We start from the raw sequence: 20,331 nt of genomic DNA, 5'->3' as shown, positions 1-20,331 counted from the left end.
ACTAGAGGTACCCTTGGGTTCATGTGCTACTCTCTCAACACAGATACAAAAACATGATGAATGAGGTTACGGTTGCTATAACCCGCTGTAGGCAACCCTCAGACACCGTGGTAACACCAGCCAAGGCAGCCAAAGCTCTGTGTTAGGCCCACGGCTATGAGGGGCACTTGGGAAGCCGTGTTCAGGCTGCAGGCCTAGGAGGGCGAGGCAGCACCAAGTCAGTATAGGACCCTGCGCCCTGCACTACAGAAAACCCTAGGGTCGCCCAGGGGTACCCAACAAACAGCATTACTGTACCCTTACATAGCACCAAATTCATTTTCACCGCTCCATAGACACTTCCCAGCTTAAAGGGGAAAAGAGGAGCCCATCTTAGACCTCACCTCAGGACTCCACTTTTCTAGTTCCCTTGCTGGTACTTAGAGCCTTGAAGTAGCTCACCTGACCCATCAGCTTGCAATGAGGCTAGAAACTCCAGGAAGTTTCCCTAAAGGGAAAAAACGGGGCTTTGAATAAGTCTACCTCCCTATTTAATAGACAATTATTCATCTTTCCATCCCCCAGAAAGGTAAAATGTACAAAATTTCCCCATTTGAAGCAAGATGATACAAAAGGTTGATCCAAGCCAGTTTACCTTTGACTACTTAGTCAACATTTGAGTGCCCACTTTGTTAGATTCAAAGCAGGTCTAAAACCTAAGTAGGCCGGGTGCAGTGGCTCACACCTGTAATCCCAGCACTTTAGGAGGGTGAGGATCACTTGAGGCCAGGAGTTCAAGACCAGCCAGGGAGTGTTACAGCTCTTTTAGAAATTTGTCTAGCAGGTTTTCCGGTCCTCACAGGAAGACCCATTAAAAAAAATTAATAAAAAAAAAAAAGACCAGCCTGGGCAATATAACAAGACCCCACCTCTAAAAAAAAAAAAAAAAAAAAAATTAGCCAGGTGTGCTCGTACCTGCCTGTTGTCCCAGCTACTCACAAGGCTGAGGCAGGAGGATCACACGAGCGTAGGAGTTCGAGGTTGCAGTGAGCTATGATCACACCACTGCACTCTAGCCTGGGTGACAGAGTGAGACCCCAGCTCAAAAACAAAACAAAAACAAAAAACCCTAAGTAAATCGGGCCAACCACAAAAACACTGGAAGTATCCCCCTGACCATGAGCCAGCTGGGCATGCATTTATTTTTGCTCACTTTCTGCCTGTATCCTTGGAGGATCTACAAGCACTGCTCCTTTTTGAGACAGGGTCTATGTGGCCCACACTGTACACGAAATGGCTCTATCTATTTTTTCTTTTTCTCTTTTATTTTTTGAGACAGAGTCTCACTCTGTTGCCCTGGGTAGAGTGCAGTGGCATCATCAAAGCTCACGACAAGCTCGAACTCCTGGGCTCAAGTGATCCTTTTGCTTCAGCTTCCTGAGCAGCTGGGACTACAGGCATGCCCCACCACATCTGGCTAATTTTTTCTATTTTTGGTAGAGATGGGGGTCTCACTCTTGCTCAGGTTGGTCTCAAACTCCTAAGCTCAAGCAATCCTCCCACCTTGGTCTCCCAGAGTGCTGGGATTACAGGCGTGAGCCACCATGCCCAGCCGAACCCCACTTCTTGACAGCTAGTTCTTTTTTGCCCTTTACCTTATCTTCCCATTTCATTTTCTTCAGGACATGAATGGCAGCAAAGCTCCAAATTCTTAGCCTCCCCCCTCAAACTCACAAGGACTATTTGCCCACATATATCCATTTCTGGACAAGTCTGATGTTATCTCTCTATATCATTTCAGTCTCCAGATCTTTATATGATGGCTCTTCTTTGATGCTCCCCTTAAATCAATATGTGATGACTTGTGGAGACCTTTAAAAATATCACCAATGGTTAATCTTATCTTTAATAAGCACCCACAGAGTGTATATAATTACTTCTTTATCTTATTACATGATTGTTCATAGGCTGTTGAGGGCACACACTTCCTATTCCCTAGGCATTAAGATTTAGCTCTTTTGTGAAAAATATTCAAAGATTACTTTCTCTAAAAGATCACCAAGCCAAATATTTGGCCATATTTTTATTTACTACATATACTATAAACATATACAATACATGCTACAAAAAAACATTTTTTTTAAAATTTAACTGTCAAGAAAGTGTATAGTGTTATAATACAATGGCACATGTTCATATTTTATTTCAAATTGGTTTGCTTATCACTCATTTCAAACCATTAATAGTGAAATGTTACTTGTGGATAATTAAAAATTATCTATTTGCATTATTAACAATAAACAATTCCAACAAATTAATAAGAATTAACCATGTCAAATATTAGTATCCAAAAAAATGGGCTTTTGCAGAAATGATTATATAAAATATAGCAGCCAATTTCAGTTTACTTTGCTTCGTGACAATGTACATATGCACTTGAACAGGAGTCTAGCATTTGCTTTTTTTTTGGAAGATATTTATAAGAAGTCCTTTGATTTCTTGAGGTCCAATAACTGCCACACCCAGCCAAATCCAACCCAACAGTACATGTAATGTCTCTGGACAACTGATCATTGAGAAATTCTTATGATTTGTGTAGAGTTGCATGTTCCACTAACATGGTGCAAAGAGACATCACAAGCCAGTATCATAGTCAAAGGCAAAAGAAAATACAAACATTCAAATCAGTTGTGACAAAGTTTTTCTACAAATACTTTAGATGCCATACTTTGAGGAAAACAAGATTTAATGTGTATTTGGATTTTACAGTATCTATGCTCTAACTGAAAATTTAACAAAGTAGTCAGATGGAATTCAGTCTAGTACTGCAAATCTGTTCATTCAACAATAATGAGCACCCACTACGTGCATAGCACTGTGCTAATATTTTGAAACTTGAGTATTAATGTCTTCATCAAGCATTACCTTAGTGTGAGGTAAAAATATATTAAATTAGCGTCAACTCATTAGTTTGCTTGTGGTAATGTACGTAACCCATGCCAGCTGGCTTCCCTGTGCCATGTAATAAGCTTCTGCACTCCTCTCATTTGCTCACACAGACATCTGCACATCAACTCTGGCAATGTGCTAGTCACTGGGATACCATGACTTGGTATGTGTTCAAAGAATGCAAACTTATATTAACCTATGCAGGACAATTAGAAAGGTACATTATTTTTCTACAATGAGGTCCAAAGCAAAGTATAAGGTGTTTCTATTGGTCATACCACACCAGACCAGTAAGTGCCTTTATAGACTGGGAACTAACTTTGAAAGTTTCATGTTGTAGTCTAAATAGCCTAGATCATTTTTGGTCTCATAGGTCTATTCTTTGAAGCACCTGACCCCATATAAATCATTCCATACTTAAAAGGGCTTGTAAACTAAACCCGAACATAAACAAAAAGAACCAAAAATGAAGGCAGTTTATAACATAATGTACTTTAAGCACTATTCTGCCCCTGTGAAATTAATACATAAGTAATTCATGATTGGTTCGAACATTTTTCAAAGCTCTAACCCTACCCCCAAACTCATGTAATTCTAACTTGACTTTTACACAAGTTGCACGTAATGCAGAGGGCAGAATTTGGCCCCAAAACCTTCCAAGGAATAATGTAAGTGATTGGTCCTCCCACTCCAAGTAAAATCTAAGAATTCCAAGATTCTCCTATTAGGATACTGACACTTAGGAGAAATGGCCCTGCTGGATCCCATTAGCCAGGAGTCTATTTAGTTGTAGCAGGGTAACCCACTAGGATCCCTTGGGGGAAGGCAGAGAGCTGGGAGTTTGGCTGTCCACTTAGTGAATCCAATACTGGCTTAAAGCTATGCACTGAATAAAGTGCTCTGCACATACTGCTTCTCACCTGGAATGAAAATATACACTTATCTTAGAAATTAACCTATTTGTATGTTTGGGGAAAAAGAACGACAAGGGTTGAAAGAATCCCAAGAAAAAGTATGAAGCATTGACTAGGAAGGAAGACAAATGCCTCTAGTAGTGTTCTCAGAATTCTCAGGATTGGAAATGTTAGAATGAGTCATACGACGGTCATGTTCCATAAATGAAAAAGCAATCCCACTGGGTACTATTCACACGGTGCATGATTACTTCATGGGGGTGGAAGGGAACAGTCTATTGCCATTTGATAGTATAGTTTCAGAATGAAAACAAAACCACTGAATAAATCAGGGTAAGCAGTGTGTACACTCCTCTCCTGGCTGTCAGTTTTCCACAGGTTGATTTGCACTGCCTGAGAGAAAAGAGGCAAGACACCTATTGCTTCTGATACACACAGGCATGGCCACTACCACCTAAAATTGCCAATTCAGAAGTTAACACACAAGCCCTCCAGTTTCGTACCCTGAATATGGTAAATAAGAATAGGAATGGAGTAGTTCAGTCTAAAAAAGATCACAGGTAACAGAATGCTTATATAAACTAGACTGCTTTTGACATCTGTAAGAAAATTGTATAGATGGCAGTTGGAAAAAAAAAAAAGATTGTTCCCATCTGTCAGCAAAACTGTTGAGCTATACTCAGCTGAAGTCCTCATCGGGATTCTGTTGATCCAGCAGACGGACATGTGTGAATGGGAAGTGACCTCGTTTGCCATTACACTCCCCTTCCCACTGACCACTCACATTAATCTTCGTAACCTTTACCAGCTCACCGACCTGCAGGAGGAGAATAAGGAGAGCACTTTATTTCCAGTTAAGAATGCAAGCCGAAAAACTCCATCCTCTGGTTACACATCCCCTGCCCATGTGATTGCTCTAGGGCTGATGTTAATAGAAACGGCTATTGCTGCCTCCCCAGCCCCAGCCACCAAACTGATTACTTGTGGTTAATGCAGGCAGAAGAAGTGTTTTTAGCAGTGCAGAAAAATACAGAGAATATAGAAAGTAGAAGGGATCCTAGAAAATGATACTTTTTAGGAAAAAAATGGTAATTTTTGGAAATCTCAAGTGTCTCTGGATGAGCAATTCCAACTTAAGTGAGCTAGTGTTCCTTTTCTTTGTTCCCACTACCCTCAACTTCCCACCTGCTCCACAGACCCTGGCCTAGGGGAAGAGGCCCTCTCTCCGCCTGGCATCGGCAGCAGGACAACCCCCCAGCCCACTCTCGTACACACAGCCTGTCCTACTGCTGCTTATACAGCAGAAGGCGATCACGGCAAGCACACTTCACTTGGTCCCAGAAAACTAAGTGTTCCTATTACCTCCCGACTAAGGCAAGCCTTTTACCACTTACTTGGGCAGGGATAGGCCAAAACTCTAAATCCCTCCAGCTCCCTGCAAAGCCCCCACCTTCTTCCCCAAGCTCTGCTGCCAGCCCCTCAATTCCACCGTCTACTGACAGACCTTACTCTCCCTCAATGCCACTTGGCACATGATCATTACTCAACAAAAGGACCAAAAAAAAAAAAAAACCCAAAGAAAACCCAACTATCATATTTTTGATTCTATTTATAAAAAAAATCTTGTTGCAGTATCAAACATAAAAGGCTTTAACAATCTAGATATACCTCTATCCTGTTATGAAACTTAAGACAAAGGAGGTCTGATGTATGGATTCACCTTGTGGCAAAATATTGATGTCACTAGACTAAAGAAATCTATGACTCTCCTTTAATTAACAACACCGGAGTTCTCAGCATACTCTGTTCATTCGTTTTTTGTTGTGTTTTGTTTTGCTTTTTTTTTTTTTTTTTTTTTTGAGACAGAGTCTCGCTCTGTAGCTCCGGGTAGAGTTCAGTGGCATCATAATAGTTCACTGCAACCTCCAACTCCTGGGCTCAAGCGATCCTTCTGCCTCAGGCTCCTGAATAGCTACAGGCACACACGACACTTGGTTAATTTTTCTATTTTTAGTAGAGACAAGAGTCTCGCTCTTGCTCAGGCTGGTCTCAAACTCCTGAGATCAAGCAATCCTCTCGCCTCAGCCTCCCAGAGTGCTGGGACTGCAGGAGTGAGCCACTGCACCAGGCCTTGTTCATTTGGTTTTATTAAATTAATAACTACCATTTATCCAACTATTATATAGTATAGTAGAGAACATTTTATATAAATTATTTTCCAATTCTCATAATAACCCTGTAAGACAGAACTGTTTTCATTTTATGGGTGAGAAAACAGAGGTTTAGAGAAATTACATGATATACCTGAGGTCAAACGGCTAGTGGCAGGGTTGGGATTTGAGCCCAGAACTATTTGGCCATTTATGTTTTTTCTACTACACCAGGAACTTCCAAATTATGCTCTTAGGGCCAAAGGAGTTCCCTAAGAGTGTCTCTAGGCCAACTCTGGCCAAAGCTAATTCAAGTCCAGGCCCAGAGCCTCCTCTTCATCTCACTAACAGACAAAACAACTTGCCTATTAGGCTATTTCCTAAAGAACTATCTGAAAACCACAGAGGCCTAAAGTGGTTGTGTGGGTCATAGGATGCTAACAGAAGGAGGACAGAAACAAGGGACTAATAGACTAGAGATAAGATACAGAGGGTGAGAAAAAGCAGCAGCTCAATCTGCCAATACTGTGAATATGTGAATATGGCTACTGGGGAAAGGGAGGAGAGGGAACCACGATATGGTATGCCCATCCTTGCAAACAGATCCATTCCCTGCAGGCCCATAGCACCAGGGGGTTCTGTTTACTCCCAGCAATTTTCCAATTCAAAGCTCCTGACATACAAGAAGATCAATTACGACAAGCAGAGATTTTCATACAGCTTTTGAGGACAGCAAGACTAGGACATCAAAGTGCAGTTTCACTTGCTAGTAAGATTTATTCCTTTATCCCCAACCCTAGTTCTCAGACTTTACCTCACTTGTTCCCTTCTTTTTTTATTTTTCAGCCTCCAACTCCTGGGCTCAAGCAATTCCTCTGCCTCAGCCTCCCGAGTAGCTAAGACTACAGGTGCACATGATCATGTCCAGCTAATTTTTAATTTTTTTGTAGAGACAGGGATCTTGCTATGTTGCCCAGGCTGTTTTCTGACCCCTGAGCTCAAGCAATCCTCTTGCCTTGGCCTCCCAAAGTGCTGGGATTACAGGAGTGAACTACTGTGCCTGGCCTATTCCCTTGTTTTTAAAAATCTTGCAGTGTTGCAAGAAGCTAGGCTTAATACCAGTCCCGTAGCATTCGAGTATTCCTTAGTGAATTTTTCTTTATGACCCAACTACCCTTGACCCCTCACCCTTTACACATATACACGTGTGCGCAGACGCATACATTACTAAATTAATGTCTCTGTGCTGCTAGTCACTTGCTATGTTAAAGTCAATTATATCAAGTGCAGCACTTTTGTAGTATTTTTAGTATTTATTTGTATTGCCTATTAAGCACTCATGGCATATAACGTGCTATTCTGGTGGCCAGAACCACAATAATACAAGTCTCTGACTTTGAGAAAGAAAAAAATGTTGGAGGGGATATATATGCTCACATCAAAATTTTAAACTGCCACTCAGGTTAGGCTCCCCTCTAGATGGGGACTCAAGGGTCAGTTTCTTTCAAGGAGCTGGTCTGATGACATCAGGCCTATCTTCCCTGCTAATACCCCTCAATATCTACTGTATCTGAATCCATTATTTTACTGATATTAAAAACACACAAGATGCATGAGCGAACATTCTGGAATGCTGGAAATGTTCTATACTTTCCCTTGGCTGGTTATCACACAGTTCTACATGCATGTACTCATCAAATTGTATACTTGAGATTAATACATTTTGCTAAATGATTTCATACCCCAATGAAAAAGTGAAAAGAAAAGGATGCTTGTTTTTTTGTTTTTTTTATTTTTGAGACAGAGTCTCACTCTGTTGCCCAGGCTAGAGTGAGTGCCGTGGCGTCAGCCTAGCTCACAGCAACCTCAAACTCCTGGGCTCAAGGGATCCTCCTGTCTCAGCCTCCCGAGTAGTTGGGACTACAGGCATCCACCACCATGCCCGGCTAATTTTTTTTTTTCTATGTATATATTTTTAGCTGTCCATATAATTTCTTTCTATTTTTAGTAGAGATGGGGTCTCGCTCTTGCTCAGGCTGGTCTTGAACTCCTGAGCTCAAACGATCCGCCCACCTCGGCCTCCCAAAGTGCTAGGATTACAGGCGTGAGCCACCGCGCCCGGCCAAGAAAAGGATGCTTGTTATGTTTTACTCAGCTTTTCTAGGTGTTTTGTAGAAGATGATTCTTTAGGATATAGCCTTAAGTCCACCATTCTGCTTGACACCAAAATCTAGGTTTAAACACCCCTCTTTTCTCTCATTGTGATATTGTCTTTATTCTTAAGCATTCAAAGTACAGTTTCAAATTGCATCCCACAGAGCTCTAGCAAGTGAAAGGCAGGTTGAATTGTGGACCAGCCCCTTGCTGTTACCGGTACCACAGAACCACACCAGCTTCTCAAGAAATAGAGCAAGGCCAGGTATGGTGGCTCACACCTGTAATCCTAGCACTCTTGGGAGGCCAAGGTGGGAGGATTGCTTGTGGTCAGGAGTTCGAGACCAGCCTGAGCAAGAACGAGACCCCATCTCTACTAGAAATAGAAAAAAATTAGCTGGGTGCAGTGGCACACAGCTGTAGTCCCAGGTTGAGGGAGTAGGATTGCTCGAGCCCAGGAGTTTGAGGTTGCTGTGAGCCAGGCTGACGCCACAGCACTCTAGCCCGGGCAACAGAGTGAGACTCTGTCTCAAAAAAAAAAAAAAAAGAAAGAAAGAAAGAAATAGAGCAAAACTTGCTCATTTGCCCCCAGACCTTTTCTTTCTAACTTCTCAGGAAGAAATGAGTAGAAAAGGCAAGAAATTACTGGGGGAAGAAATTATGTGTAAATTAAGACTGTTGGACCACATCAGATTCTTTTGGTTCTACTCTACAGAGAAACACTCAGAAGAACCACATCATATTCTAAAATCTAAAACCTTTTCTTTTATGCTGTGCGTGAATACGTGCTTGTGGTCCCAGCTACTTGGTAGGCTAAAGCTGGAGAACTGTGTGAGCCCAGGAGTTTGAGGCCAGCCTGGACAACTAGCAAGACCCTGTCTCTTTAAAAAAAAAAAAAAAAGTGAGAGAGAGCATGTGCAACAAAACTTTTTTTTACAGTTGATTAGATTCTTGCCAGAGAAGTCCAAATGTCAGGAGATGAAAGAAAGGCGATGCCATAACTGAAATAATTCTGATTTTTATCTTTTATGTCAGATGGGTAATGTGCTGATGCTGTTAACAAGGTTTGAGGGAGGTACATTTCACACACAAGTGTGAAAATCCAATCATCATTCTTATGAACTACAAAAGGATAGAATGATTCTTTTTTTTTTTTTTTTTTTTAAGACAGGGTCTCGCTCTGTTGCCCTGAGTAGAGTAAGAGTGCAGTGGCATCATCACAGCTCACAGCAACCTCAAACTCCTGGGCTCAAGTGATCCTCCTGTCTCAGCCCCCCAAGTAGGTGGGACTACAGACATGCCTGGCTAATTTTTTCTATTTTTGGTAGAGACGGGGTCTTGCTCTTGCTCACACTGAATGATTCTGATTTTTATTTATTTATTTATTTATTTGAGACAAGAGTCTCACTCTGTTGCCCGGGCTAGAGTGCCATGGCATCAGCCTAGCTCACAGCAACCTCAAACTCCTGGGCTCAAGCAATCCTACTGCCTCAGCCTCCCGAGTAGCTGGGACTACAGGCATGTGCCACCATGCACGGATAATTATTTTTTCTATATATTTTTAGTTGTCCAGTTAATTTCTTTCTATTTTTCAGTAGAGACGGGGGGGGGGGGTCTCGCTCTTGCTTAGGCTGGTCTTGAACTCCTGACCTTGAGCGATCCTCCTGTCTCGGCCTCCCACAGTGCTAGGATTACAGGCGTGAGCCACCGCACCTGGCCTGATTCTGATTTTTAAATGGGTAAGAGAGAAAAGTTGAAAACAGTCAATTGGGCTAATTAACGTGCCCAAAATAGCCTTGAAGTACAAATACTTCAAGGAAGACTTTATGAAAATTAAATAACCCTTTGTACTATATGTGGTTTTTCTCCTGAAATGTTTAAAACACATGGGGACTCTCCTGGGGTCAAGAATAGACAAGTCCCAAAGGCAACATGACTATACTTAGAGACCAGGGCTTCCTGTTATACCACATGAGGCCCTAGCTCTTCAATAGTTTGGAAAAAGGGGTGGCTGTCAACCCTGGGGGAGGCAGGTAGAGGAATGGAGCTGGAGGGGACAGGGCAGTCTAAGAACACCTTGCTCCACTAAGTGCAGTTCTTTTTCTAATTCAGAAACAAAGCCTGGCCGGGCGCGGTGGCTCACGCCTGTAATCCTAGCACTCTGGGAGGCCGAGGCGGGTGGATTGCTCAAGGTCAGAAGTTCGAGACCAGCCTGAGCGAGACCCCGTCTCTACTAAAAATAGAAAGACATTATATGGACACCTAAAAATCTATATAGAAAAAATTAGCCGGGCATAGTGGCGCATGCCTGTAGTCCCAGCTACTCGGGAGGCTGAGGCAGTAGGATCGCTTAAGCCCAGGAGTTTGAGGTTGCTGTGAGCTAAGCTGACGCCACGGCACTCACTCTAGCCTGGGCAACAAAGTGAGACTCTGTCTCAACAAAAAAAAAAAAAAAAAGAAACAAAGCCAGAACGGTGCCTCTCCTCCTGTTAGGCACCAACTTACTAAAGCATAATTCCAGAAGACCAGACCAAGGAAGGTGAGGAGGATGCATACAGGTTTGAAACTAGGTGTACTACTTCAAAAACAAAGAAAGTAAAACTGAATACTTACCCAAGAAATGTTGCAATCTTAAGATATAAAGGAAGGCACTAATCAGTGAATGTAGTAATACCAGTAGTTCTAACACTACTGATTTCAAAATTCTAGTTATGGGCCAGGTGCAGTGGCTCACGCCTGTAATTCCAGCACTCTGGGAGGCCGAAGCGGGTAGATCGTTTGAGCTTAGGAGTTTGAGTCCAGCCTGAGCAAGAGTGAGATCCTGTCTCTACTAAAAATAGAAAGAAATTATATGGACAACTAAAAGGATATATAGAAAAAATTATCCGGGCATGGTGGCACACGCCTGTAGTCCCAGCTACTTGGGAGTCTGAGGCAGGAGGATTGCTTGAGCCCAGGAGTTTGAGGTTGCTGTGAGCTAGGCTGATGCCATGGCACTCTAGCCTGGGCAACAGAATGAGACTGTCTCAAAAAAAAAAAAAAAAAAAAAAAAAATCTAGTTATAAATAGGAAAGAAAAATCCTAATATGCACTACCAATGAACAAGACATTACAAAGGACAAAGTACTACGAGGCAGTTAACCTTTCTTTTCATGAGGTAGACCTCACTACCAAGGAAAGAGCCTAATGATTCTTTCACCACTGAGGATGTTTTATTGTCCAGTCTGGTCCTCAGCCTCCTGATCCTTTAACACATTCTTAGGAGCAAGTCTGAGCATAAATCATTGAGTCATTTGTAAAGGGGACTAAATGTGGTTACTCTAGTTTCTCTGCTCCCAGGGAACTTAATGAACACTGGTTTATTCGCTAAGCTCTGCGTAATTTTCAAGGTCAGTCATGATCCTAGTACAGAGACAATCAAATCTAGAGTTGGTTCAGGAGCAAAAGATTACCCAGCTGATCTTCACCAATGAGTTCCAGTGATAATGAGAAAGAAATGGAATCCAAATGGCATTAATTTTTAGAGTTGACTATACAGGTAATATCAGGGAACTGTGTGACCCCCATTGCTGGTGCAACTCTAGGTGACCACTTTTCTAATTTCTGTCCCTACTATCTGACCAGAAGACATCAACGTCTGCCAGCATTCCTCGGATCCAGATTTGCTGCAGAATTTCAGTGTGCTCAGGTCGGGAAGCACACACAAATTCATATAAATAAAAGAGAAAAGCAAGTACAGAAAAGCAATACAGGGACCTTATCTTTAAACGTTTTCAAACATACCAAAAACACAGTAAATATTTCAAGATTTAGCTGGAGGGAAAATAAAGTTAAGGAAACTACAGCAATCTAAGGCAGGGGTCAGCAAACTAGGACCTGTGAGCCAAAGCCAGCTTGCTGTTTTTATAAATATTTTTTGGAACAAAGCAAGCTCATTTGTTGTTTTGTCTATGATTGCCTTCCTGCTACAATGGCAGAGTTGAATGGTTGTTATAGAGATCTTAAGGCTGTCAAAGGCCTTCAGAAAGTTTGCAGACCCTGATCTAAGAATAGGTAATATTTAGGGTCCATCCACAGTATTTCAAATCAATCGAAAGAAATGAGGACAATTCAGCCTTAATGATTTACCTCCCTCAGAGATGGACTGAAATGAGTTGTGTTGGTGCAAGCTGCAGGTCTTTCAGATTTAAGCATCCCACAAGACCCTGGGAGATAGGCTTTAGCCTAGTTATAGTCCAAGTCAGAAATGATCTTCTCTAGCTCAACAACTAATAATGCCTGATACTAAACTCCCCATTCTTTTCATGAAAAGTGAGGAGGTACCAAACATAGTACCGTACATGGCTAAAATGTACATAGTACGTACATTTTGGCTCAACATTTATACAATAAGTTTGCCTTAAGGTTCCCAAACAGTAGTATCAGGAGGCACTATAGTAAATTCACATGGTGCCATGAAGTAATTTAAATGTTTGAGGGAAACATAGCAATACTTTGCCACGTGAACTACTAACTCAAAGCAGTTCCCAATTTCAACATTAGATTACAATACATTCCTTTCAAAGATATATCTTTGCAAAGCTGGGTACTAGAAATTGTTATACTGAAGAAGCAAGTGCCTCATAAAAATAAATGTTAAACAGGAAATGAGAGTGGCAATGTTCAATATGATCCCAAGGTCTGAGAAACTGTGCAGTGTCTGAGAGATGTACACATCTCATTAGTTAAGTAATTGTGGTCATTTAATAACAAAATAAAAATATTTTCTTTTAATTATGTTTATTAGCTTTTAAAACGGCTACTAGGTTATTAGGATGTAAACACTTAAGTTGTTTAGACCTAGCTACTTAATAAAGGGAACCATTACATATTTATTTTGGCCTGGGGCACTGTGAAATAATACTGAGACACTAAAGGCGCTGTGAACCAAGAAAGTTTAGAACCTCTGAATGACACTGTTGTGGCTGATAGTTCTCCAAAAGTAGAGACATTCAAACGGATGTTAAAAAATCATCTGTGAAGATACCAGAGGGCCTGCCTTCAATGTCTAAGAGCTGGATCTGGTACTTCCAAAGTTCCTTACCATTGAGATTCTATGATTGGAAATGAAGGAGATGCCCAAAGAGGATGGAAGGGAGAGGGAAAGCAGACATCTGTCTCAGTGAACACTACAGAAATCTATAGCTACAGTTCCAGAAAAAGACAAACTGGATACATCAAGGATTTGCCACTGCTCATATTCTCATCTCTTTTTCTCTCTAACAGAAGGATACATCAGAGGGGTGTTTTTTCCAATTTTCCACACACAGATCAAAAGGCCTTAACAATTTAGGTTTCCTGGAGTTCTACATGGGGAAATAAAGAATTGATGTAGTCACCGCTGCGTGTCACTGAGGACCTAAAGCACTTTACACCTTCCCTATCTAGGTCCAAGCCTGAGAATACCTGAGATGCTCCCTGGTTACTCTCGAGTCTTATCATCTATCATAGGAAAATGGCAGAATGAATCAGAGAATGCAAATTACACAATTGGTACATTTAAAGAAAAAGGGAGCAGTGGCTCATGGCTATAATCCTAGCACTTTGGGAGGCCAAGGTGGGAGGATCACTTGAGGCCAGGAGCTCAAGACGAGCCTGGGAAACAGCGAGACCCTGTCTCTACAAAAAATTAGCCAGGCATGGTGTTGTGCACCTGTAGTCCCAGCTGCTTGGGAGGCTGAGGGAGGAGGATCACTGGAGCCCAGGAGTTGGAAGCTGCAGTGATGCCCCTGCACTCCAGCCTGGGCAACAGAGCAAGCCAAGACCCTGTCTGAACCAAAAAAAAAAAAAAAGAAGAAAAGAAAAGGTGATTGTTTTGGACAAGTCTACAGAGGCATAAAATAAACTTTTAACACCTGCATTTACAAGGTAAGATATATCACAATCCTAGTTCCCAAGAAGACACAAAACAAAAAATTGGAATCTAAGATCAAAAATTGAAAGATGCCGCTTCACTGTTCCAGTGTTACTTCTAGCATTTCTCCTTCAAAACACAGTATATCTGCATTTCTTTAATGTCTGTCTTTATCAGGAGCTCCAGGACGGAACAGAGGGTGTCTTTGTCTTGTTCACTGTTACAGTCCCCCAGAATATGTCTGACTGACTGACCCACAGAACTATATTGGGCAGAGGAATATCCCTACTTTGGGGAAAGAGGAAATATCTAATAACTTATAATCTAGCGCTGGACTCTGGTCATGGCAAATACACTACACAGGAAACATCCATCCGTAAGATGAGGGGAGGTAGATCTTAGAATAGTTTATTTATATCCTTTTTTTTTTTAAAGCACACAAACCCTTTTCAAAGAAAATCTAACAGAGACCCCAATATATAATACAATTAAAAACAGAGTTGCTTTGTTTAAAGCAAGAGGGGGAAACCCAGAGCCTTGCATTCTTAGCTTCCTCCTCTCTCTAGGCACCTCCTGCGAACTCTTAGGGCACTGAGAGGCAGTCTGAAGATAGCTCATCTTATATATTTCTTCTGGACCTGCCCAATTATGAAATTAAATGATTTGAAACTACACTAAAATGTACCTAGCTGGTTTACAGATCTGGATTTTTAGTGGGCCAGATCACTCTTCATTTATATGAGATATATACACAAATACTGGTCAATTGATTGATCAGTGTATCTCAATGCATGTTTTTCTTACCAAAATGCTAAAGTGAGAAAGCCAGAGTCTCCTACTCTTACCTCCCAGACTCATCACAATAGGGAGTAGGCATCAGTTCCTATGAAAAACCAGAGACAGGAAAGAACTGTGCCTCCCTGCAAAGACAGCACAATGGAGGATATGCTGTCACTGAAACCACGCAAAACCTGCACTGAGGAGGAGAGCAGCACCGATACAAACGAGAAGGAACCACAGACTGAATTTGGGTTTGGCAGAAAGGCGCTAAGGTAGATGTGGGTTTCTCACATCGCTATTTCCAACTAGCTTAAATGACCCATTCAACCTGCCTAAACATCAATTTTTTCCAAATATTGAATGAGGATATCTTAAGGTTCTTTCCAGCTCTAGAATTCTGATGTTAAACAACATTTTTTTTCAAGTGCATAAAAAATGATGTTCTAAGGCTACTACTTGCGGTATTCATTCCAACTTAAAGGAGGCCATTTTTAGCAATAAACATATGCAGCTCAAGACCAGTATCCAAACCAAAAGAAAACTTACTGAAGTCATAAGCTAGTTTTCAATTCAAATCTTTTTTTTATTAAAAGTGACATTAATAAACTTTTATAAGAGGAATAGTTACCAGAGGTGGAGGAAAAAAGGCCAAACAAAATACTGATAAACAAGTAATAACCTAATGTCAGGTACTGAAGCGATTTTCAAAATATATTTTTACAAAAGACATTCAGCAGACTGAGCCCACTGATTGTTTCCTAGTCCAGCCTCTACCACTGGGTAAGTAGTGGTGTGTATTCTCCACGCCCTCATTTCACAATCCAAGCCCTTTTCAAATGTAAATCTTGATTGCTGAGCCTCTTAGTCTACTACCCTTAGTAGTTTAATAACCATCGTAATATTGATTAGAACATGGGGGAGCACTTATAACTTGTCAGAAATCTGGAATTCCCTTTGTAGCTCTGGGGCTAGGGTTGCTAGTAATGTACCAAAGTGGGGCATTAATGCCTAAAGCATGGGCAATAAGCACCATACAAGGACATGAAAAAGAGAGGAATTTATTGAGAATATGGCATTGTTACCACAGTCAAGGTGCCAAGCTCAAATCGGATCTATATATTAATACATGCTAGTCTGTCTGTTCAGGAGAAGGGTCCCAAAATAATTCCCTTAAGGAGAACAGGATATCCCTCACCCCATCAAACTTGTGCTTTCCTGTTCAGGCACGGGCAGACTAGGGCCCAGGATCTAGCCCATCTCTCCCCTTCCCTCAATTTTAACTCCAGAATATGTGGTCTGATTTCTGAAACAGAAAGTAAGGAATTAGCTCACACAACTTGTGGGAGCTGGCAGCCTGGAAGTTTTTATTTTTTAAATATTTGTTTAATTGAGATGGTGTCTCCCTATGTTGCCCAGGCTGATCTCCTGGGCTCAAGCCATTCTCCTGCTTCAGCTTTACCAGTAGCTAGGATTAGAAACATGCCTGGCTGCCTAGAGCTGGAAGTATCTGTACAGTGGGCCGGCAGGTTTACTCAAATCTTTTTTTTTTTTTTGAGACAGAGTCTCACTCTGTTGCCCAGGCTAGAGTGCCGTGGCATCAGCCTAGCTCACAGCAACCTCAAACTCCTGGGCTCAAGCAATCCTTCTGCCTCAGCCTCCCGAGTAGCTGGGACTATAGGCATGTGCCACCATGCCCGGCTAATTTTTTCTATATTTTTAGTTGTACAGCTAATTTCTTTCTATTTTTTTTTTTTTTTTTTTTTTGTAGAGACGGGGTCTCGCTCTTGCTCAGGCTGGTCTCAAACTCCGGAGCTCAAACGATCCACCCACATTGGCCTCCCAGAGTGCTAGGATTACAGGTGTGAGCCACCGTGCCCAGCCCTTACTCAAATCTTTAATTCACAAGATTTATATTTCACAGCAGGGAGAGCAGCTCAACCATTTTTGAGCATTAAAGTCTCTAATGAAGGCAGGTATCATTAAAAATAATTCTCTTTGAGAAAGGAAACGCAAATGGAAGCAACATTAATGTGATAACTATTCTCTCTTGGGTATTAGCTGGCTTGTTCCACGAATGCTGTTTTCAGACTTCAGCGCAGTGCTATCAAGGTCTGCAATAAATGTCAAGAGTCACATCCATCATGTGCACAGCACTGTGTTGGATGTCAACATCATCTGAACTTAAATGAAAACATGAGGCTAGAAATTTATTTTCCTTACCCTCCAAACTCTAAGTGGGAAAAAGAAGTGATGTGGCCTAAATAATGCACATGTCATTTCTCATCAAAGCAGAGACATGATACTGTTTTTGTTAAGGATGGGGTCCTGCTATGTTGCCCAGTCTGGCCTGGAACTCCTAGGCTCAAATGATCCTGTCTCAGCCTCCTGAGGGGCAGGGACTATAATCATGTGCCACTGCACCCAGCTAGACATGATACTTTTAAGTTATAACACGATCTCAAAAAATACAAACTTTAAAAACACCCATTTTTTTCAGTCAAACCTAGAAAACTCAACTAACCCTTCTTTGCATCCACTAGATCAGAACTTAAAGGAAAATTTCAAATCCAGTAATATAGGAGATAGGTTCAAACAAATCCTAGCTTATTCGGTAGGCTAACACTCCCACTTAGAGGGCAGCTCCTACTCCTCAGTGTATGAACATGACTCCAAAAAAAGAAAACTTAGAGAAGATTTCAGCTTATGAAAACACGCTTTTACTCCTTCTCTGCTAATCTGTGCTCACGTAACTTCAGCCTGTGCTTATGAAAGTTAGCTACCTGCTTACATTCAAGCCACCGTATCAGTAGGCTCTGGAAGATGGGAATGCATACCACTTCTGTACTGGTTTTTATTCCAAACCACTAGCTCTGCGTAACTTAGAAAGGAAGGGAGAAAGGGAGGGAGGGAGGAAAAAGAAAGGGTAAGAGACAAAGCTGTGAGTGCTAAAGAGAGGAATAAAGGAATTAACACAATGTAAGGGTTGGCAAGAAGGAGACAGGCTACCAAGGATATTTCACCAGTAAAAGGCAAAAATCAACTCCTCAGGAAGAACTGGTTTCTCACCTGTAAAATGCATTAAAACAACAAAGACCAAGTAAATCTGCTGCTCTGTAGAATTAATACTTTTAGGTATGATTCCCTTCACACTTGTACTATGCTATGCCTCACCGTTTCCTTCTAATTCTTCTTTGATGAACACTATTAATGGTAAGGAACCTCGTGTACCCTAAAGTAAAAACTTGTTTTTGTGGGAAAAAACTTCATTTAAATGTTTTCATAGAGACCACTTATTATACTCAAATCTGTGTGAACCTACTTTCTTTAGACAATGAGAAACAGAAAGCAAGAAACAGATTAGGATGGAGATGAGAAAAAATATTTTAGGTTAATTCCTGTGAATTCAGGTGGTGTTATTAAAGTAGTCAAAGTATGTTTAGTAGATCAATCAGAACATTCAGTTATACAGTTTTAAGCTTACTCATTCCAAAATAGGTTTCTATAAAAAAGAGAAAACCCAACATTAAATGCCAAAATCAATACTTAATGGTTTGACATCTACAACAACATCACAATGCTGGTGCTCGTATTCAGCATTCCTACAAAGCTCTAAGAGGTCTGAAAGGGAGACCCTGTAGCAGATCTCTTCTTTCTACATTTTGCACATTATGTACCTCCAAAGCCAAGGCTGTCTTGTCGTAGGCATTAGGGACTCGCTTCTGGATAACCCTGGCATAAATGGGCCCATTCTGGAGGTTAGGGAGCGGAGTGTTGACGCTGGGTTGGGCATAGGGCCCAGGCTCCGGCCCACCCAGTGGCTGTGGGTGGGAACCCTCCTGGTTACCTCCAATCAGAGCCGATACTGAGGCGGAGGCAGGTCTATACTTCTCGACGTAAGGGACTGGAATCATCCCCCTCTTGCCTTCGCTGTCCTCTGCATTCCACCACTGCTCTTCAGGCTTATCCCGGATTCTCAGGATGTCTCCTTTCTTAAAGGGAAGATCTTCTTCATCATTCCCATTAAAGTCAAAGAGGGCTCGCACATACTCTGCCTCCTCCTGCCTGAGAATCACTCCACTACCCTGCCTGGATCTGGAAACTGGTTCTATCAACGTTGTAGTGTCCAAATAGTGTATTTTGTAGAATTCCAGTAAAGCAGGCAATGAATCAAACTCTTGATCTCCTATTCGGAGTCTGGAGGGGCTCACCGCTGGAAAAAACAGAGCAAGGTATTATTTAAAGATGTACTATACTACAGATGAAATGCAGATTTTATTCTTATTTTATTTTTTAGAGCCATGTCTTACTATGTTGCCCAGGCTGGACTTGAACTCCTGGACTCAAGCAATCCTCCCACCTCAGCCTCCTAAGTAGCTGGGACTAAAGGTGCATGCCACCATGCCCAGCTGAAATGCAGATTGTAAGCACTTTCCACACACATTTAGTCAATATTTAATACGCCAAAAAAAAAAAAAAAGAAAAGAAACTATCTTAGAAGAAAATAACTCCTCTCTTCACAGTATGTAAACATCACACTTTGAAGATGAAATATCCCCTAGGAAGAAAGATGTCCATCACCACTGACTCCAGAGGAGGAACAGAGGGCCAGGACAGTGGGCTCTCCCACTACAAAGACAGTGCAACATGGGGACTTTTTGTTCATTCTCCCAATATGTCTGTTGCTACCCCATTTACAGAATAGCATGAAGTTCAAGGTTTTGTTGCAATCTTCTTTTCAACCTTAGGTAATGTAGCAAGCTCTCTTTTTCCAAAGATCCCAATAGCTGTTCCAGGAAGAGGTGAGGAGAGATTATACTGAGCTCATACATCTGTTCTCTTCATATCTACAAGGTATAATTCCAAAGAAGAAAAACATTTGAAAACTATCTTTTTGATCTAAGATTGCTGATCTCAATTTCATCTTGGACAACTAAAAGAGCTTAATTAGGCAAAAAGAACCAAGGAGCCAAGAAAGAGAAAATAAGAAGCTAACTGCTTAAAACTCAATTTCTAATGTCTTTACTTAAATAAAACATGGAAACCAGATTGTTCCCTATGAAGGAAACACATTATAAAAAAAGAAAAACAAGGATCATTGGGGAAATAAAGAAATGTTAAAATATTCAAACTGTGATAACACACTGAAGATCCAAGACGAAGGACTTATTAGGAACACTTAAAATTCAAAAGACATAAATATGTGTGTATGTGTGTATAATAGCTCTAGACACAGGGCATACTTCAGAATATACTCCCTATCCCAAGATTCTAGAATTCAAGGATAACAAATGAACATGTATCAGTTCAAACAAGAAACAAAGTTTCTAATGAGGAATACAAACCTTTAACTTGCACTCTGCTAAGCATCCAAAATATCAAATCATCTTCATTGAATTTTTTTACCTTTTGGCTTCCTGGCAAATAATAAAAATTCTATAGAAAATTTGGGTTTTGCGGGTTTTTGTTTTTTTTTTAAATCAGCCTTAACCCTGCCACAGGACCACTCTTAGCA

General features: G+C 41.2%; 1 protein-coding gene and 2 non-coding genes across 4 annotated transcripts in view; 1 reads left to right on the top strand and 2 right to left on the bottom strand.

Annotated features, from left to right (window-relative positions):
• The first annotated feature begins 788 nt into the window (after positions 1 to 788).
• On the top strand, positions 789 to 851 carry LOC138392744 (U7 small nuclear RNA). The gene has a single exon (XR_011235022.1). It is a non-coding gene; the product is annotated as a U7 small nuclear RNA (small nuclear RNA).
• A 1,240-nt stretch (positions 852 to 2,091) lies between these two features.
• CRK (CRK proto-oncogene, adaptor protein) overlaps positions 2,092 to 20,331 on the bottom strand; it is a 30,649-nt gene continuing 12,409 nt past the window's right edge. The window contains exons 2-3 of one of the 2 annotated variants that reach the window (XM_069483500.1): positions 18,494 to 19,029; positions 2,092 to 4,659 (exon numbers count right to left, since the gene is read on the bottom strand). In XM_069483500.1, the coding sequence (XP_069339601.1) occupies positions 4,522 to 4,659; positions 18,494 to 19,029 (674 nt within the window). In that variant the 3' untranslated portion in view covers positions 2,092 to 4,521. The remainder of the gene's footprint in view (positions 4,660 to 18,493; positions 19,030 to 20,331) is intronic. The other variant, XM_069483501.1, reaches the window with a different exon arrangement.
• On the bottom strand, positions 9,176 to 9,280 carry LOC138392792 (small nucleolar RNA U13). The gene has a single exon (XR_011235063.1). It is a non-coding gene; the product is annotated as a small nucleolar RNA U13 (small nucleolar RNA).

The sequence above is a fragment of the Eulemur rufifrons genome, chromosome 9 (assembly GCF_041146395.1).
Source record: "Eulemur rufifrons isolate Redbay chromosome 9, OSU_ERuf_1, whole genome shotgun sequence".
NCBI classification, from domain to species: Eukaryota; Metazoa; Chordata; class Mammalia; order Primates; family Lemuridae; genus Eulemur; species Eulemur rufifrons.
Note: the sequence above shows the minus strand (reverse complement) of the source record. Positions and strands in the feature narration are given on the sequence as shown.